General features: G+C 37.9%; 3 protein-coding genes across 12 annotated transcripts in view; 1 reads left to right on the top strand and 2 right to left on the bottom strand.

The window, feature by feature from the left end:
- Window positions 1-1,013: 1,013 nt before the first annotated feature.
- fn3krp (fructosamine 3 kinase related protein) lies at window positions 1,014-4,480 on the bottom strand. The gene is made up of 7 exons (XM_028455401.1): window positions 4,256-4,480; window positions 3,582-3,733; window positions 3,403-3,494; window positions 3,181-3,263; window positions 1,821-1,943; window positions 1,316-1,719; window positions 1,014-1,124 (listed from the first exon to the last, which is right to left on the bottom strand). The coding sequence occupies exons 1-6, from the start codon at window positions 4,448-4,450 to the stop codon at window positions 1,381-1,383; spliced, it is 984 nt and encodes a 327-aa protein (XP_028311202.1). The 5' UTR covers window positions 4,451-4,480; the 3' UTR covers window positions 1,014-1,124; window positions 1,316-1,380.
- A 159-nt stretch (window positions 4,481-4,639) lies between these two features.
- On the top strand, window positions 4,640-6,404 carry arl16 (ADP-ribosylation factor-like 16). Its single transcript, XM_028455712.1, has 5 exons — window positions 4,640-4,781; window positions 5,520-5,575; window positions 5,663-5,779; window positions 5,885-6,000; window positions 6,081-6,404. The coding sequence occupies exons 1-5, from the start codon at window positions 4,706-4,708 to the stop codon at window positions 6,244-6,246; spliced, it is 531 nt and encodes a 176-aa protein (XP_028311513.1). The 5' UTR covers window positions 4,640-4,705; the 3' UTR covers window positions 6,247-6,404.
- Window positions 6,405-7,199: 795 nt separating this feature from the next.
- The window catches only part of epn3a (epsin 3a), a 20,347-nt gene continuing 8,232 nt past the window's right edge, over window positions 7,200-19,314 (bottom strand). For 9 of the 10 annotated variants that reach the window (XM_028455352.1, XM_028455358.1, XM_028455350.1 and 6 more), the window contains 9 exons: window positions 17,744-17,856; window positions 16,358-16,435; window positions 15,821-15,913; window positions 12,415-12,498; window positions 10,916-11,045; window positions 10,604-10,771; window positions 10,430-10,513; window positions 10,106-10,342; window positions 7,200-8,089 (listed from right to left, as the gene is read on the bottom strand). In XM_028455352.1, coding sequence (XP_028311153.1) covers window positions 7,797-8,089; window positions 10,106-10,342; window positions 10,430-10,513; window positions 10,604-10,771; window positions 10,916-11,045; window positions 12,415-12,498; window positions 15,821-15,913; window positions 16,358-16,435; window positions 17,744-17,856 — 1,280 coding nt within the window. In that variant the 3' untranslated portion in view covers window positions 7,200-7,796. The remainder of the gene's footprint in view (window positions 8,090-10,105; window positions 10,343-10,429; window positions 10,514-10,603; window positions 10,772-10,915; window positions 11,046-12,414; window positions 12,499-15,820; window positions 15,914-16,357; window positions 16,436-17,743; window positions 17,857-19,314) is intronic. The other variant, XM_028455359.1, reaches the window with a different exon arrangement.

The following is a 19,314-nucleotide window of genomic DNA, read 5'->3' on the forward strand; positions in this document are numbered from 1 at the left end:
ATAAATAAATAATATAATCAAAAGTGTCTGTTGTGTGCCAGGGAGTACTTATAACAATTATACAAGTTATACAATCCCTTTCACTGGCCGTACTATACTACACTCTACTATAATATATATATATATATATATATATATATATATATATATATATATATATATATATATATATATATATATATATATATATTAATAATAATGCCAGCATTTATTTCACATACTTTTTTTCAGCAATATACCACACACTTCAAAATAGATGTCAACTGATTAATTTGCCTGCTATACATTACTTGTCCTGTAAATGAAGCTTTGCGCTGGAGTGAACTAATGTGAGGTAAAGCTAAAAAGCTTCATGAAGCTTCATCTGCCAATCACTACCTTAAAGCACTATTGACAATGGAACAAACATGGACTGGAGACAGAATTAAAAGGAATTGATGTCTCCGGTCAAAATAATATTACCCCAGAAGCAAAAACAAAGTTTAAAATCTGATTAAAAAAAACACAAGTAGTGGATGTGTTGGTCAGGTGTTGGTGATGCGGAACTCCACAGCCTCACTACGGCAAGCGACAAGGTTCAACTTTAGCAAAGCACATATAAAATCTGTCATACAAGCATTAAACACGCCAAAACAGGCCAATTTAGGGGGCCAGTCTGGGCAATCAGATAAGGAAAATACACTAAGTGAAATTCTACACTATATTGTTTTGTATAAAAGTCAAACCGGTTAGAACTATGCCTGGACAAACTTGACTTTTTATTCACTTTCAGTAACAGCCAGTACATGGAAACATTTTACAAAACGATGAAAACATATAAAGAAAAGTCTGCTTTCATGAGCGTGTGTGTGTGTGTGTGTTCTAATCACACCAGAAAATGAGGCACGTTTGCTTTAGAATGTTTAACAATTTTTTATTGTTTCAGTCAGGGAATGTTTTGCAATTTGCATACTTATATGAAAATAAAATATTTAGTATTCACACATGCATTATGATAATCTCCAGGCTGTTTATTTTATTTATTTTTTTATTTTTTTATCAAGGTTTAGTTCTTGTGGTAACCAAACAACTACATTAGGAATACAATGATGTGGGTGGAATGTAAGGACATGAAATTTTTCATAGAAATGTTAAAATAGGATTTCACAGATAGCTTTTTCACAAATAAAGATGATATTAAAAACAAAGTTTCTGGGGATGAAGGCTAAAATACATTAACTCTGTTTTGACAAGTAAAGTGCTGCAAGACAATTTTCAGTTTTTCAATTCTCCCTGATCCATTAGTTCCAAAAGTGATTATTTTTAATCTACACTACTAATTTTAACACTGCTTGGTTCATTTTTTTTTACTGTTGATTAACATTGAGCATTGCAGTAGTGTTATTTCAATAGGTCCTTCATGATTCTTATAGAGGATCCTCTGTAACCACCACCAAAGTGGTTCCAGTGGTTCAGGTAGTGGAAGAGTTGGTAGAGCTGGTTTCTCTTCTCAAATCCTGGTGCTTTAGGAATCTTTTCATGGTAAGCAGAGTAAAAAAAGTCATTGAAGCCTCCGAACATCCCAGAAATACTCAGCTCGAATTCGGAATGACCGTAGAAGGAAGCTGGGTCAAAGATGACGGGACCATCTGCACACTCTGCGACGTTACCTCCCCATAGGTCTCCATGAAGGAGTGCAGGGACCACCTCCACATCAACAAAGAACTGAGGGATCTTCAGCTGTAAATAACACAAACCCATTTTACATGGTCAGCTCACACAAACACAAACACAAACACACACGCAGGCTTTAGAAAGCACATCACAAAGAGAACCTGCACCTGTAGCTTGGACCACAGCTCTCTAGCCTCTCTATCGCCATACGATTGCTCCACCATGTTAAGCTGGTGCTGCAACCTGTTTTGAGTGTAGAATGTCACCCAGTCGTTTTGCCATTCATTTTCCTATTAAGGTATGAAAAAAGAATCAGTGAGTAACAGGGTTGTGGACAATTATAATTGTAATTGCGTAACTGATAATTAATTAGTTATGATGTGATTATATATGTAATTGAAAAGGTCTGTTGCTGTTGTATTCATAATTTGATTGTAAATGAGTTCAGATAACTGACTTTGTAAATGTAATTGATATAGAAATTCTTTAATAAAAACTGTCAATTACAATTCAATTAAAAGCAAACCTGTGGAACATATGTTACAGTTCTATAGCTTACACATACTGTACGTAGTTAAAAAAAATTATTTGTTTTGTGCCAATGGAATCCTGTTTAGTATCTACTTTTCTGGATATGTCAGACATATAGTGTATGCTCAAAGATTTCCATAACAGCGCAAAGAGCGATAAGAATCAGAATCAGACTCAGAATCAGAATCAACTTTATTGACCAAGAGTGTATGAATACACACGAGGAATTTGTCTTGGTGACCTGTGCTCTCTCAGATAGTGTAACATTAAATAATAACAATCAACTAGAATAAAGAAAAATAAATAAAAAAAGAAGTATAAACATAAATATAAGAGTAGTTAGACTAATATGTGCAAACTAAATAAAAATAACAAGATAATAATAATAGTAATAATAATAATAATAATAATAATTAAATAAAATAAAAATACAATAATAATAATAAGATAATAGTGCAGTAGTGCATTGATGAGTAGTGCAGGTGAACATTTAAATGAAAATATAATATAATATAATATAAGGTTATGTTTTATCCTCTGTGTGTGTGTGTGTGTGTGTGTGTCTGTGGAACTTGTGATGATGTCATAGGTTCTCTCAGAGTCAGAGTCAAGGTAGCACAGCTTAATGTTGACAGGTAGTCATGGTAATCCTGAGTATACCATGTTACCGTGACCGGGGCGTGTGAGCTGAGCTTGAGCTGCTTGCTTGGCGGAGGTCTGCGCTCTCCGAGTGCTTTTCTAGTTGAGAATGTAATTGTAATTGGCTTACAGGTGAAAAATAAATATTGTAATTTTAAATTGGAAAAAATAATGGTCACTGCAATCATAATTCACATGTAATTGAAAAATGGATAATTGAAGATGTAATTGTAATTGAAAAATGTAATTGACCCTCACCCTGAATAATGATGGCATTTTTATAATCTTGCAAAAGTATCCACTTTTAAAATGAATGCACCAAGGGTTTGGTTTTAGGTTGTTGTTTTTTGTTTTTACCAGTGGAAGATATCCACAGCACGTAGTTACAGCAAAGCCAAACTTCTCCACGGGAGTCACCTCTGACTGTCCAGCTTCTTTCCCTTCACACAAACAGCACATTATTAGTGATCAAATTCATCTAAAAAATATATTAGAGGCCATATGATTTGTATTTAACATAAATGGATGACTGTGTGCATATATCTATATATATGTTATGTAGTAAATAAAGCAAATTACCCACTGTCTGCTGTTCTTTGTTGATTTTTTCCAGCAGTCTTTTATTGTGAAGATGCAAATCAGCTAGTTGTTCCCCCAGCTGCTTAGAATACCTGCCAAGTTATATAGAACATCTCTGATTAAATTCACAAGTTGATGACAAATATGTGGTGGTTCTGTTAAAGTCTATAACTACTTACTTGCTCAAACCTTTCATGTCCACGTGTTTCAGTACAAATACACATCCTCCAGTATCAAGCTGGATCACCTTCACAGGCTCAGGGACTTTCACTGTTTGTGTCCGTATAAGAGCCTCCAAGCTGGCCATCTCTCCGTCAAACATCTTTTTAGCCTGAATTGCAAATAACAAATAGAAATAGGAGTCATAATAACATCACACATTTCTACATTACGCGATACTCTGATATCAGGCGCAAAAAATTACAAAAAAAGGAAGAAAAAAGTGTGTATTCGTACGTTTGCCGTACGGACAACCCCCAGTGCTATTAATACGTCCAAGTACGTAGCGGGTTTGATTATAACCCAATATCGCAACAATGTTTAGGGGTTAGGGTGAGATTTAGTCTTGGTCAAGCGATCTAAACTGACCTATCACGTGACCTAAACTGGCCAAATAGGGGCGCTGCGTACGGATAGAATGTCGATATATTTGATACGGCAGCCGTACTGATAGCCACTGCCAAAAAACAAACATGCTTTACACTGTATTTGTTTATTCCACGAACACTAAATGCTGTATAAACATGCGGGGTGAAAATAAATACACTTTAGCACAGTCTGACACTCACAAAGTTGCCAATCCCTAAAATGAGATGCGTCACTAAACTTGGATTAAACTCTGACATGTAAACACCTCGCTTTTGTGGTTTATCTTCACAAACATTCTCCCGTTGTCAGTGTCGTAACTCTGTCCATCGCTGATGCATCCACCTCCAGAATGACCAGTAGGCTTTAGCATGCTTGTCCCCAGCTCCTTCTTTAGCTTGGCTTCCATAGTTGCACAGTATCTCCTACAGAATTTCAAGTTAAAAATGCGCATTAGACACATTCAGGGGCGTTTCCAAACGGCTTCCGTCCTTTGCTTCCGCCCCCTCAACCAATCAAAAACAACGGTGTAATTCTGCTTTCCTGTATGGCTGAAGGCCAGATAAATATCCAATCATAAATAAGTTTTGTTGATTGACACTTTTTTTATCGAATCGCAGCTCGGGTGGTCACATGGGCGTTGTCATGGTGATTTAAAGCGCTAACTATTAGCTGCTTAGCTTAGCAACTTTAAGCGTGTTTGTGATGGAGAATAAACATGAGCAGCGGAGACTCGTGTTTACTACTCGGAGCTACTGGTGTCGGAAAGACGCTGTTGCTCAAACGTCTACAAAATATCCTTTTGTTCAAAACAAGTGCTCCGATTTAACGAGGAGAAAAAGCAGACTTTTAATTTAGCTTTAAGAGCTAACAGGTTTTAACGCTGTCGCTGTGTTCCCTGATGTAGTGCAATGCAAATGTTACAATGCTGTTTACTAGTACTTTTCTCCCCATTCACTTACACATTGAAAAGAACAATTATATATTGCTTCCAAATGTTTATAGATTCTTAACGTTCCTGTATCAGGAACCAATCTAGACCTTTATTTCATCATAATGTTTAATTTTTGTGGGTGTGCTGTTTACTAATGATTATTGATGGAGCTAATCAGGTGTATTGCTCATTGACTTGCATTATAGTTAGCCTTTTGTAACTATTGATCGATCAAGATGAAAACCACACAAGGAAAATAGAAGTATTTAGATTAGTAATAAGACATTGAATGCATATTTGAAAAAGGAATGAGAAGAAGTTTCACTTAGAAACTCCCTCCCCTTCTATTAAATAACAATGGTAATCTTCCTTGTAACCTGACGAGATCGATGCTCATTGATAAATAATATGTATTCATGACTTTGTATTTCCCCATACAAACGCTTCTAATAATAATATTTGTGACCAATGTTAGGTCTCTCCATGTATTGTGCGTGTACGCAGAAAAATAATACCAGCCTTATTTTCATATATCAGAATTTAAATTTATAAAATAACTGTTAGAGCACTGCTTATTTTTCTGAGTACATCTATTTACAGTTTAGTTTGAATAATTCAGATGAGCTGGAGGCTCCTCCTTCTACACTTCCCACTGTAAGTATACCTATACAAGTAGGATTTAAGGACATCAATATTTGTGACACAGATTATTGTTTACTGCAGAGCCCTTAATCCCCACAGGTTGGCACCAATCTGACAGATCTCACTCTGAAAAAGAAGAAGGTGACTGTGAGAGAGCTGGGAGGGTGCATGGGTCCAATATGGCCAAGCTACTTCAAAGACTGCTCCTCTGTTATTGTAGGGGCTTTGCATTATTTATATTTCATTTTTAAAAATCAAAAGCAACCTGCATAGTTTTTGTTTTCTTGACATATCTAATTATTTGTTTGCTTTTTGTTGTAGTTCCTGGTAGATTCTGCCAACATTGCTCAGATATCCTCTTCCTGTATCCAGCTGCTGTCTGTTCTCTCTGCTGAGCCACTGCGTCATGCTTCTGTGCTTATTATTTTTAACAAGAGGTGACCCCACTTACAGCAAACATTGGTTTCTATTCTATTTTCATATTCTCGTTGATTTTTATTTGAATATTTTTTTCCAGGGATATGCCTTGCATCATGAGCTCTACTGAGATCAAGTCATTGTTTAGGATGGATGACATCATTGCATCTGCTACTCAGCCAATCACAATACTGGAAGTCAGCGCTCGCTCTGGAGACGGACTTGGAGAGGTGATGAGCTGGCTGGAGTCTGCTGTAGTGAAATGATGAACATCTGATGTAGAATGGATTTAAGCCTTCTGAACAGTAACATCAGTGTTTATCTGTTTGGGACCATAAATTGTAATTGTAAAGAAAGATAACAGGGGATAATGGTGTTTGTAAGACCATCAAAATAAAGGTATTTTTGCTTCTCATTTTCTAAACAGAATGATTTCACTGCCTTTAAGAACTTGTTTTTACACTAAATGAAGTTACCGGAACAGATGTAAACCGTGTAATTAAATTAAGATTCAAGAAGATACACAAGTGAGTCTAAACATGACAACCACCTGACCAGTATTATGTGAAAAGAAGAAATGTGATGCATTTTACAATATATTCTTTTTTTTTTTTTTTTAAATCAGGATAGACTTCATCAGTTTGAGCTATGATAAAAAACCTTTAGTCGGATCAAACCAGTGTTATTTCAGTGTATGAGGATCACATATAGTACATCCTGACCACTGCAGATTCATCAATTTCTGGATTTAGGTTAATTATCTGATGTCTTTTTTCTCTTGTTAGAAACATAATATTTGTCAATGACAGTTTGAAAGTTGTATTTAGTTTTTCAGCTTGCAGTCAGACCTACTCATAAATGTAAGACACCAGCGATAAATTAAGTTATTATGGTACCCCAGGTTGTACATGTAACCCTCAAAACTTGCTTTCAATGTTACGTGTGAAAAACCTTTATAAACCATTTTCTATTATCATATAACATTAAAATGCAAGTTTATGCTTAAGCAGTCATATCCAAGTAAAAGAAAATATGTTTATATTTGTTTTAGTTTTTTTTTTTTTGCTGTTCTTATCCCACCACAAGGGGGTGCACAATGTACCAATGCTTTGTACTTGTCCTGACTAAAATGGTTTCATATAAGTAGAAATAGTAAAAAGTGAAACAGTTGTGTATGTGTATATGAACGTATATTTGATAGGAGGCAGTGGTTCACATCGCAAATGATTAAAGTGGTTCACGCAGTCTTTAATGCTTATTAATCATCGTCCCTTTAAAATATAGTTTCAGCATTTAATGTCAATAAATGTCACCTGATAATACATGAGCAGTAGTCACATATCTAACTGGTTTTAATGGAGCGAAATGTCAGGCACTGGACAAGTCTTTTAGTATAAGCACATTTACTTTCACAGAAAAGGGTGTTTTCAGGCTACAGAGCACATTTCACCAGCAGTGACCAACTGAACCATCTCATACTGTCCCAGATGAAGTTAATCCTGTGCTTTTGTTTAGTTTGTACCAGAATTCATGAAGTAACATATTCCCTTTAGGAAATGTAGTGTATAAGAAAAATGCAGTATTACTCTAATGCCTTTTTACTGTGCTTTGTTAGGAGAGTAGGAGTCAATAGGAGTTGCAATGCAAGACAAAACCAGCTCAAATCAGTTAACCAGTTATGGTACAATATTATAAAAACAAGGAGGAAGGTATTTTTTATTCAAGCCCTCATGTGCAGCAGCATGGTTCAATGCTGTAAGTGATCTTTTATGACGTAAGACAGCGTCCATCCCTTAGTTCAACAACGTTTTGGTCCTCATAAGAAAGGGTTCTGGATGCTCTGAGCATCCTCAGATCCCTGCGTGCTGCCAAAAGAGAATGGCAACAAGGGCTCAGGGAGTATTCCTGGCAATTCCACGCCCGGCTGGGTAGGATGAGTGAGCGAAGACGGAAGACTGGCAACCTGTTGGTTTGTGGGTAAGGGCAGGGAGGCGCTGTATGGAAGAGAAGAGCTGTGGGGGGCAGCTGTGGAGGTGAAGCTCATCTGATTCAGGCTTAGCTTTGGCTGCTCGGTTTGGAATGGGTTAGTGACTGACGGGGTGTTGGTGCCTGTACAATCAAGAGACAAAATGAAGAGTATCAACAGAGGTGAAAGTAATGGATTACAAGTACTCACGTCCATGTAATGCTTTTATGGGTAATTGTACTTTTTAAAATATCTATCTATCTATAAAGCAAGGAATCTCTCTGTCTGTTGTCTGTCTGTGTCTGTCTGTCTGTCGGTTCCTCAAATATCTCTGCGAATCAGGCTCAGATTGACTTGAGACTTTCAACATGGCAGCTGCTTGGTTCAAAGGTGTTCAATGTCGAATTTATTTGGACTGAAATGATACAGTTCATAAAATAATAACAAATTATTTCTTAATTGAAGCTTTACAGAACAGTTCAATGTTGACTGGTAGTCATGGTTGAAAGCTGCGTAAAATCTACAGCAGTGACATCCTTTAGCCAATAGCTACTTTCCTTACTGAGGAGTTGGCAATACTGCCCCACCTCCTGAGTCGATGAACGGACGCACCGGTGCTTCACGTGACCGTGGCTTTGTACCTGCAACAGTGCAAGCTGGAGCGGTATATACTGTAGCTGGCGGTTCATAACTAGTCATTTTTACTTTGAGTACTATTTAATTGAGCTACTTTTTACTTGTACTTGAGTATTTTATGTATGACTTAATTGTACATGTAATTGAGTACAATTTCAATCAAGTAACAGTACTTCTACTTGAGTAGGATATATCAGTACTCTGTACATTTTTTATATAGATGGGTTTTTACTTTATTCTTACCGTGATTAGTCCATGAAAACTAGGGATGTCCCGATACAAGTTTTTCACTTTCGATACAGTATCGATATTGCGGCCTTGAGTATTGGTCGATATCGATACTATATCAGCACGAATCATACGTACTTTTATTTCTTATTTTGTAGTGTGGAATGTTAGAAAAGGCTTGATCAAGTGATGTTACTCAAACATAGAACAATTGAAGTTCACTTCAGTTTTTTTTTTTACTGTCAGTCTATGGTGGTAACAACTGAGGGCGGAGACAAAAACAACAAAAACATATCGGAGCGCTTATATCGGAGATTTTAGATGTAGTCCGATAAAATCCGATATTAGTTTTCTGGCTGATATCGGACCGATATCCGATATCAATATCGGATCGGGACATGCTTAATAAAAACATGTGTTAGGAAGTCGTTTTTGGGGGCAAACAAGAAATCACTGTAAGAATGAAGGAAAAATACTTTGTCATAATGTAGTGTTTACATTATACATACATACTCAGTGGATGCCTTCAAAAAGCACCTAAAATCCTACTGGTACTTGTTTCAGCAAGCATTTTAGTCACTGTGTATTGTGATACTTTCTACTTGATTACATACTCTCATACTTATCTACTTTATTTATTTTACTACTGTGAAGCACTTTGTGACTATTGTCTGTGAGAAGCGCTATACAAATACATTTTACTTACTTACATGTTTTTTCTAGAAAATTGTTTTTGATTTTTTGATTTATTTATTATTTATTTAGACAACACTATGTCTTGTTTTTTATTTTTTTAAAAACTGTCTCCAGCAGCTTTAACTTCGTGACCTTAACAGATTAGAGTGGCCACTCACACCCGTAAAAACAGCTGATACTGGATGGCTCTATGTCCCAGTGCTTAAATCAGCTCAAACTATTTTTTTTAAAACAATAATAGTTGATAGTTGATAATGCAAGTAAAGCACCTTAGTGGAACGAGATATCCTGTACCCTGGCTGCAATATTAGTGTGACGCTGCTTTATGGACTGATGTTTGAATCACTTGTCTTATCTAAGGAACCAAAATTTAACGCAGCTGTGAAGGCAAAAGCATGTCCAACAGGCAATGAAACCACAATAAAAGATATGTTGCTAAATGTTATAACCGTCTAGATGCATTGGCATAACGCCTTATTTAAATATGACTCATTTTCCATAGTAATGACTTTTCACACAAGCTATAGCATCTGTATTGTAATTAGACCCTGTTACATCTAGAGTAGCAGTGGAAGAAGTGCACAATTTACTGCCAGTACCTGATAAAAATGGGTTCTGGTTCTTAGTCGAGGGGTTTACTGGGATCAAAGCGTCCAAGTTGATCAAAGAAGCAGCTGCAGGATCCAGAAAGGCTTCAGGTGTTCGACACGTGCGAGGCCCGGGGGCAGCCAGGCTCTCTCCGAGGCGGGAAAGGTCAAAGAGCTCCGGACTGCTCTCACCTCGACCATTGACATTTATCTGACCACCATCCATGGCTTCATCATACAAATCTCCATCTGGCAACGAAGAAGCCACATTAGAAAATAAATGCTATGCATGTGGGACAAACTGAGGAGAAACACAGCCACGACAGTGTTATTTACCTGATGGGCTCACAGTCCTGGGAGATGATTCCCTGATAGCTGTTCTTTCTAATGGTGCAGAGAAAGGATCGACTCCTGAAGAGGCTAAAACAAGAAAAAAAAAATTTTTGTTGTTGTTTTTAAAAAAAAATATTAAAAAAAATAACAGTTTTTGCAACATGTGTCAGCTTTAACCTGTATTTGCTTGGAAATCCCAGGCTCGGCCTGCAGAGTTGAGGGTAGGAACATTAGTCTGTGGTGAATCCCAGGGGTGTGCCGGGGGCTCCCAGGGTGGAGGAGGGCTGTTCGAGGTTGGAGGGACCATCCATGGGGACTCAGCTCTTGGAGCGTGGCGGCTATTTTCTTTAAACACATTAAATCAAAGTTTGAGGGCACACGTCCAATGGGAATAATGAAGTGTGGATGATGATTTGAAATCATGCTTCTTGTTTTACTGGTGCATGTCTCCAGGTAACTCCTGATTAACAAACCTAACCAAAGGCTCACCAAATGGGTCCCAGGGGTCAGTGCCCGCAGCACCAGCAACTCCCTGGTTAGCAGCGTTATTCCAGCGATGGTCCCTCGATGGTGGATCTACTGGCACTGCAAAAACATCCACCAAATCCATAAAAGCCGTCTGATAATATAAAAAAAAAAAGGAAGAAACATGTCAGATTATAGTATTTAACGTAGTACTGAGGCATATGATGCATCACTTTTTGTATCACTATCTCACAGGTGCAATACCAAATTGGTCACACTGGGGCACTATCAGGGTTGGGGTCAATTACATATTTCAGTTACAATTACGTTTTCAATTCCCCATGTTCAATTACAACTAAATTACGATTACAGTGACCACCATTTTTTCTCATTACAAATAAATTACAATTGTTTTTTTATCGTCAGAAAGTCAATTTCAATTACGTTCTCAATGACTAAAATTCTCAATTAAGCATTCATTCATTATCCTTCCTCTTGTGTTAGCTGTCTGTTAGCATCTTTTGTGAAAATGAATCAGTTTGACCCATGTCTTAAATCAGCTGTAAAATACACCAAAAAATATTCCCTACCTTTTTAAGCTTCCTAATCAATGAAAATATTGGTTTTAGTATTTTTGGTGTGGGCGTCTGACCATTTTTTTTGTCAATATACCCCTAAATTTATATATTCTTTAAATGGCAAAATGTAGGAAAACTTGATCTTGAATCATATTTTAATAATTGTTCACTACACTATGTGTAGAACTTTACACTGATGATTTTAATTGATTTTACTGATGATTTTAAATGTTCTTATTGATTTTAAACAATTGAATGTTTTATCATGTAAAGCACATTGAGTTGCCTTGAGTATGAAATGCGCTATACAAATAAATTTGCCTTGCCTTGCCTTACATAGAACTGCAACATGGTTCACCAGTTTTGCATTAAATTATAATTGACAATTTTTATCAAATTTTTGTGGCAATTACAATTACAAAGGCAATTATCTGAACTCAATTACAATTTCATTACGATGACAACAGCAATAGATTTTTAAAATTACAATTATAATTACGCCATAATTGTAATTAGTTAACAATTACTTGAATACAATTATAATTGACTCCAACCCTGGGCGCTGTGGTGCAAACATTTGTGAAAGTGGCACAGTGGCAGTAAGATTTTTGGGAGACTTTTTCATCATTTTGAAGCCACTTCATCCTGTCCTGGCAGCCCACTGTCACTTTAATAAGTGGTGAATTGAAAGAGTTGGATGAATAATGTCGTCTGTAAGGGATGTAGGGAATTGTAGTTCTTTTGGTTATGTCAGCGATGGAGTTATGGTGACTGCCTTTTCCAAGTTATTCTACGTTAACTCTGCTGTAACCACAATTAACCAGTAAAACCAAGGCTGGGTAACGCCAAGTTCTGATCGGATGTCAGATAAACAGCTATCAATGGGTTTTTACTCGAAATATTTCTTCTAAATGTGTATTCATGCACTTAATAGATTTTCCGTACTCCGCCTTTGGACTCCATTTCCCGTTTGCTCTCCTCCAAAGCTTTCTGGAGCAGCGACTCGTCTCCTTGGCGACTGAGTTGTTCCTGTGAATACATGACAACACATGAATGCCTTTGAGCATGATGGCTATGGGCTAAATTCACATATGTAACATCATGCCATATTCATGACACATGGCTTCGCTTTCATTTCAGGAATATTGCAGCCAATGACTGCAGCACAAACATTTTATAAAATGTACTGTCATGAACTTGTGGTTAGTGTTTATAAATAATGACAGAATGAGAGAATGTATTGTCCAGGTGTGTTGCTGTAAATGAGAGGTGTGTATGTAATGTAATACCATTGGTATCGAAAATTTTAGAGAAATGCGTTTTTGCCCAGTTGCAACCTTTTTTAGATGAAAATGGCACTTTAGACCCATATCAGTCAGGCTACAAAGCTTTGCACAGTACTGAATCTGCACTTTTAAAAGTTTTTAATGACCTGTTTTTAATGACTGATTCTGGAGGTTCTGCCATTTTAGTGCTTTTAGACTTGACGGCTGCTTTTGACACAGTCGACCACACAATTCTTTTAGATCGCCTAAGAGATCGCGTGGGTGTCAGGGGGACCGCGTTGGAGTGGTTTAGGTCCTACCTGTCGGAGAGGTCATTCTCCGTCAGGCTGGGGGACTCCACTTCATCTTATGCCCCACTTCACTGTGGAGTCCCCCAGGGATCTATCCTGGGTCCCATTCTTTTTGCGATATATCTCCTCCCACTTGGAGAGATTTTTAAGAAACATGGCATGTCTTACCATTTCTACGCAGATGACTGTCAAATTTACATGCCCATTGCAAAGAATGACCACAGCCCCCTGTCACCCCTGCTCCACTGTCTGGGTGACGTCAAGGCTTGGTTAGCCCAGAATTTTTTAAAACTGAATGAGGGAAAAACAGAAATAATGGCATTTGGATGTACCCTCGCAGACTTGGGATCACTCCAAAAGTATTTGCATCCCAAAGTCACCAGCCTTGGCGTAACCATAGACAGTGATTTTAAATTTGATAAACAGATCAATGGCGTTTTAAAATCGGGTTTTTATCATCTTCGTCTTTTATCCAAAGTTAAGCCTTTTTTATCATTTAATCTCTTTGAACAAGTCGTGCACGCTTTTATTTCAAGCCGTCTGGACTACTGCAACGCACTTTACTCGGGCATCAGCCAAAAGGCACTTTACCGCTTGCAGTTAGTCCAGAACGCAGCGGCACGACTTTTAACAGAGACCAAAAAGCGTGAACACATCACCCCAATCCTTGCTTCTTTGCATTGGCTCCCTGTTAAATTTAGAATTGATTTTAAAATTTTATTGTTTGTTTTTAAAGCTTGGAATGGACTGGCCCCTCAGTATATCACAGACCTCATCCAAATTTACCGACCCCCGCGCGCTTTGAGGTCTGAGGGCCAGCTCCAGCTCGTGGTTCCGAAGGCGAACCGTAAAACTAAAGGGGACAGAGCGTTTTCCGTTGTCGGCCCTAAGCTGTGGAACGCTCTGCCCCTCCACATCCGTACGGCCCCCACCGTGGAGTGTTTTAAATCTCGTCTCAAAACTCACTTTTATTCTCTGGCTTTTAGCACCGCGTAAGTTGTGTGGTCCTCTGTGTCTTTTATTTTATGTTTTTGAGTTTTATTCTTATTTATAGTTTTTTAATGTGTTTTTATTTATATTTATTTTTTTAAACTGTTTTATTTTTATTTATTGTTTTATACTCATTTAGTGGCAGAGCTCATTTGTATTGTTTTGGTTTTATTGTTGTGGTCGCATGTTCAGCACTTTGGAAACGTTTTGTTGTTTAAATGTGCTATATAAATAAAGTGGATTGGATTGGATTGGATAATGTACAGGTATGATGCTGTTCATGTCTGTGCGTGGGTCAGTGTCAGTGAGAGTGCGTATTATGAGTGTTCTTTATTGATTGTTCTTGTACATTTTTTACCATTGTTTTTGTATGTTTTATACAGGTAACCAGGGACTACAGATGTAAACTAGCTGTTTCGCTATACTCTGGTGTAGAACATCTTTGTCTTTTATGATCTTAATGTCTCTATGCGGTGCTGTTGTGCAACGACATGTTGGACAGAAGAGACACAGAAGGCGGAGTTACAAAAGGCGTAAAATAATAAAGCAAAAACGACTATCGTTTTTATTCTAGACAGAAGACACCACCTTATTTATGTACAATCTGTAAGAAAAATGTGAAATTTAAATATTTTTCAATCTTTCAAGTTTTCACACATTTGAGCTGTATAGAAATCACATTTTCAATGGCAAAAACGTCATCAAAGCTGTAAGCAAATAATAATGATAGAGTAAATAATCAAATAATAAATAATAATTTGATATTCATAAAGTGCTCTTAGGCATTTCAGTTTTGTTTGACAGTTTTTGCGCAGCTAAAGTTGAACCGTATATATAGAGCATAACATTTATTCTGTCCAACAGTCATTTCCAATGCAATGAGTCTGATAGAGATGTTTTTGGACCATTGGAGGAAATTGGACATAAAACCAGATTTGACAACCTTGTTCCTGTGTGTAGCAATTGAACCATCACTACAGGACAAACAAATGTCTTGAAAAAATGTTGTGTCTTTTGGTTGTATTTCTTTTTAAGTGGCTCAAATTAAATAATTCCTTCAAAAACATTGACCCAAGATCTGTCCATGACTTTGGGTCAATTTTTGTATGTAAAGAAATCGAAAAAAAGAAGAAAACAGAATGTGGATGCTTTCCTGTCTCACTTTTAACTCATTCACTGCCAGCCATTTTCAGAACAGCTACCCCCCTCACTGCCTGCCATTTTAGAGCAGCTTAATATGGGTAGTTTCACACAAAACGGCAGTTTCTGAGGAAAAAGCAAGCTGAGAAAAAGGCTTTTTCTGAAAAAACCTGTCAGCGACTTTTTAGGCTATTTTTTTTTTGCTTTAATGACACCTCAAACATCTGAAAATTGGATTCCTTCTATAAAACTACAAAAACAACACTGTGACCAGGCTTTTGATGGCAAAATTATTATTGTTTTGCTATCTGGGTCAGGGTTGTATGGTTTCCTTACCATGTTTTGGCCTTGGATTTGAAATGACGTATATTTACATCAATGGCAGTGAATGAGTTAAATGATGACCAATGCATCAACAACAACTTTCCTGTTGTTGTTGTTTTATGTTCCTGTTCATTGCTATTGGTTAGTTGACGTAATTGCAGCAGCTATCATCTTTTCAGACATCTATCCTATATTTCAATGTTGTATTCAATCCCTGGTGCTTGAATACAGATGCAGGAATGTTCTTTTCTCTATAATCTCCATTGCAGAACAGCAGCTAACAAGCTAAACATTCACTCCACTGACTCCTGAAGGTTGTACCTGCTGGTGCTCCTCTTTGCTCAGGCTTAGAGCTAACTGAAGCTGCGTGTCCTCGTCCATATTCGCACTGACAGCAGGTGCTTGTTGGACAGGCTGGGGACATAAAACAGGAAGCGTGAGTTTGAGGTGAATTTAAACATTCTATAATTAAATAGTATATTTAAGTACACAGCTGTCCCAATTAGTCAGCGTTTTTGCTTTTCTCTGGTTTGCCCAAAGAAATGAGCACCAGGCCATAGGGTCAGAGGTGCATGTCTCACACAACTGGACAAAGGAGAGAAATGCAATGAGTAAAAACAGAAAACTTGAAGCCACAACCTGTTAATATCCAGAGAGAGTAACAAGAAGGTTAATCTTTTGCAGGGAAAGGTTGGTGAATGATTGACTGTGACTCAGATATGACCTGGATGTGTTGGGTTTTTCCCCCGAAGGAAAACATTGTTAGGCTGTGAGATGGTTTTAGTGCACAGAACAGGATGTGCTACAAGGGAAGGGGATGTAACGGAAAAGTCATGGTTAGTCCCGTCATGCTTGTACCTTTTGGGCATCCTCCTTGCTGAGACTCATTGCAATCTGGAGCTGGGTCTGTTCATCAATATCCACTGTAGGGGGGAGCTAGAGTCAAGCAGTGAGGATTAGGACAAAGACTCATCAAAGGGAGACGTAAAAAAAGAATGATTCTCTCGCACAGAGCGATCCTTGGTTCCCACACTTTTTTTCACTAAGATTTTTCAAAACTTTTCCCAAAATATTTAACCAAAGATCTATTCAAGACCATTAGAGCGCAAAACTGAGCAGGCCTTTCCCGTGTACTAATTTATATCCAGCATGGCCAGGGCTCTCTTCAGCCACGTTACATTGAATGCACATATTCAGTGCATTTCTAAAAGTTTGATATACCATTCCGACCACTGATACTCCCAGGCTCGTCTCAAACTAACTTATCTGGAGAAAGAATTTGCACAATCTCGCCATTCTCGCTCAATGATGCTGCCGATATGCAGCACTTTCCCTTTGAGATAATGCTCAACATCTTTGGGGTTAAATATATTTTAAACATTAAAATAAAATAGGCTATATTTCCAAAACTTTTCTAAAACAGTTAAATTAAATTAAATTATCCATGACTTTTCAAGCTGGAAAATCGTTTTTTTTTTTTTTTCAAATTCCATAACTTTTCCAGGAATTTCATGACCATGGGGAACCTGGTGATCATTTGGAGACTCACTCTGTGGGTGATGATTTACAATGAGTAATGTCCCAGTGAGCTAACATTTAGATCCAAAACAGGGATAGCCTGGATAAATAAACCTAATACTAGGTGGGGCTTTAGAGTTTCCCAACACACATCATACAGTTGCATTGTTTACTAAACCAAAGGAAAGTGTACGTATCGGAGGAAGAAAAACAGGAACAAGCCAAAAACCAAGTATCTGATCAGAAACAGTGACCAGTAATGACTTGGACATCCCTGATTGGATTCACAGTGTACTGGCTTGATTCTAGTAGAAGAAAATAAACTACAGCGTCAGACACCAGACACCTCGGAATCCTGCAGCTGCCCTTCCTCTGTGCCATGGGTCGACTGGGAATAAGTAGATCAATGCACACATCCTGTCTCACTGCTCCGTCTCTGCTCACACCGATTGGCCACAAGGCCATTATCAATGACAACAAAGACTGAGTTGATGACATCACTTTCTATGAGTCCCTTCTGGTAATAAATGCTGGCCCAGAAGTAACCAAGTAAAACCATCTGTATGAAAGCATTAGGCCAGGATGCACTTACACTGTAATAAAGCACAGATCTCAGCAGTAGTGCAGCTGAGAAGAAGCCTCTCTCTTCCAGGCTCGTGTGGTTAATGGAGGGTGTTTGTGCGTAAATGTGTGTGGCAGTGAGAGTGGGGTCACTGTTAGACGTACCTTTTCACTTTCTTCTCGGCTCATGGCCAACGCCAGCTGCAGCTGCAGCTCCTCTTCTCCACTGGACTCTGGCCGGGCTTGTTCCAGATCTGGAGCCAGTTGAGATGAGGGAGCTAAAGTGAGACACGAAGAACAATTTCATTTAGGTTGAAAAAGGGAGAAATGCAGATTTAAGAAGAGAAAAATAATCAGAAATAAATGGCAAAGCAAAGACAGCAACAGTGTGGAGTGAATTTTAAGGTCAGAAAAGAGCATGCACTGTTTTGAATGCTAATTATCTGTTGCCTGTGGTTTGGAGGCATTCGCTGGCATGACTTGCCAATTCGCCTGCCCTGAGAACAATGCTGTGGTTGTTTTAAGATTTAGGTCTGCGCTACAGGAGAGGAAAGGACACATTGAATTCTTTACCTTAAAAACGGGGATGAGGTACTATAGACGGCAGAAGGATTTAGGTCGGTGGGCTACACCTCTTTGGGTGCCAGGTGGGGGGTTACAAATGACAGGGTGGCGGGCCACACACGGCATCATCAAGTCGAACAAACATATACTGTAGTTTCCACCACGCTTTACCTACTGGGACTGAATCCTAGCTGGAAATTTACAGCTCCCAAACTTTCCACCACAACCAACCCACCTCCAATCTTTTGCCCTTCTCATGTCCACTTTCAAAAATAACTATCCTGCCCCAAAATCTCTACATCACACAGCAAGAGGAAGTAATAATGACAGAGAAAACATAAATTATTGTGTAAAAAAATGACTAAATAATGAAGTTGTGATTATTTCAGCTCCTCCAAACACATCACTATAACAAAACTCTATTATATCTGCATGGCTCACAGTTTTCTCTTGCTTTACATCGCATGATGGTAATCGGTTTTCATCTCATTATGCTAAAATGAGATTCTGTAATTTTCCTCAAATTATTCCCCAAAATTTCCCCAAATTAAAAAACAATTAGTCACAAAATCAAGGAAATACAAGTGAAGATCCTACAAGGACTGACATATGTGAACACAAATGTTGAAATTCTTGCTCTAAATTAAAAATTAGAAAAACAACACCACAAAAAGGAACTTTAAAAGGACAGCAATCCTCTGTCATTCACGCCACGCCACGCTGCTGCTGCTGCATTTTTGAACCACTGTCTGTTGGTATTTAACATTGATTTTTCACTGGGAAACCATTAAACCCTGAAAAAAATTTCAGCGAGCAAGGCCATTAAAGTGGAAAATGCAGAGAACAAAAAAACCCTTTTGACTAAGACGTGGTAATAAATCACTCTGATATGAAACAAACCACAGACTAAACTTTAAAAAGTAGCTGATTTTATAAAACCACAGTTCTGCTACTACATGTCTAACAGCCTTCATTAACAGTTAACGCCACACCGACCGAAGAAATATACTATAAGTACACGTTATAAACCAAACGTGCCTCTACAATGTGCTTTATATCATTTGTATCAATATTGCCACAATAAAACATCATCATGGCTGCGAGAGGAGCTTTTGTGTTTGAGTGACACAAGCAGGGCCTCCTCTCTTTTGTACATTTGTTTTAGCTGACGG

The sequence above is a fragment of the Gouania willdenowi genome, chromosome 8 (genome assembly GCF_900634775.1).
Source record: "Gouania willdenowi chromosome 8, fGouWil2.1, whole genome shotgun sequence".
Lineage (NCBI taxonomy): Eukaryota > Metazoa > Chordata > Actinopteri > Blenniiformes > Gobiesocidae > Gouania > Gouania willdenowi.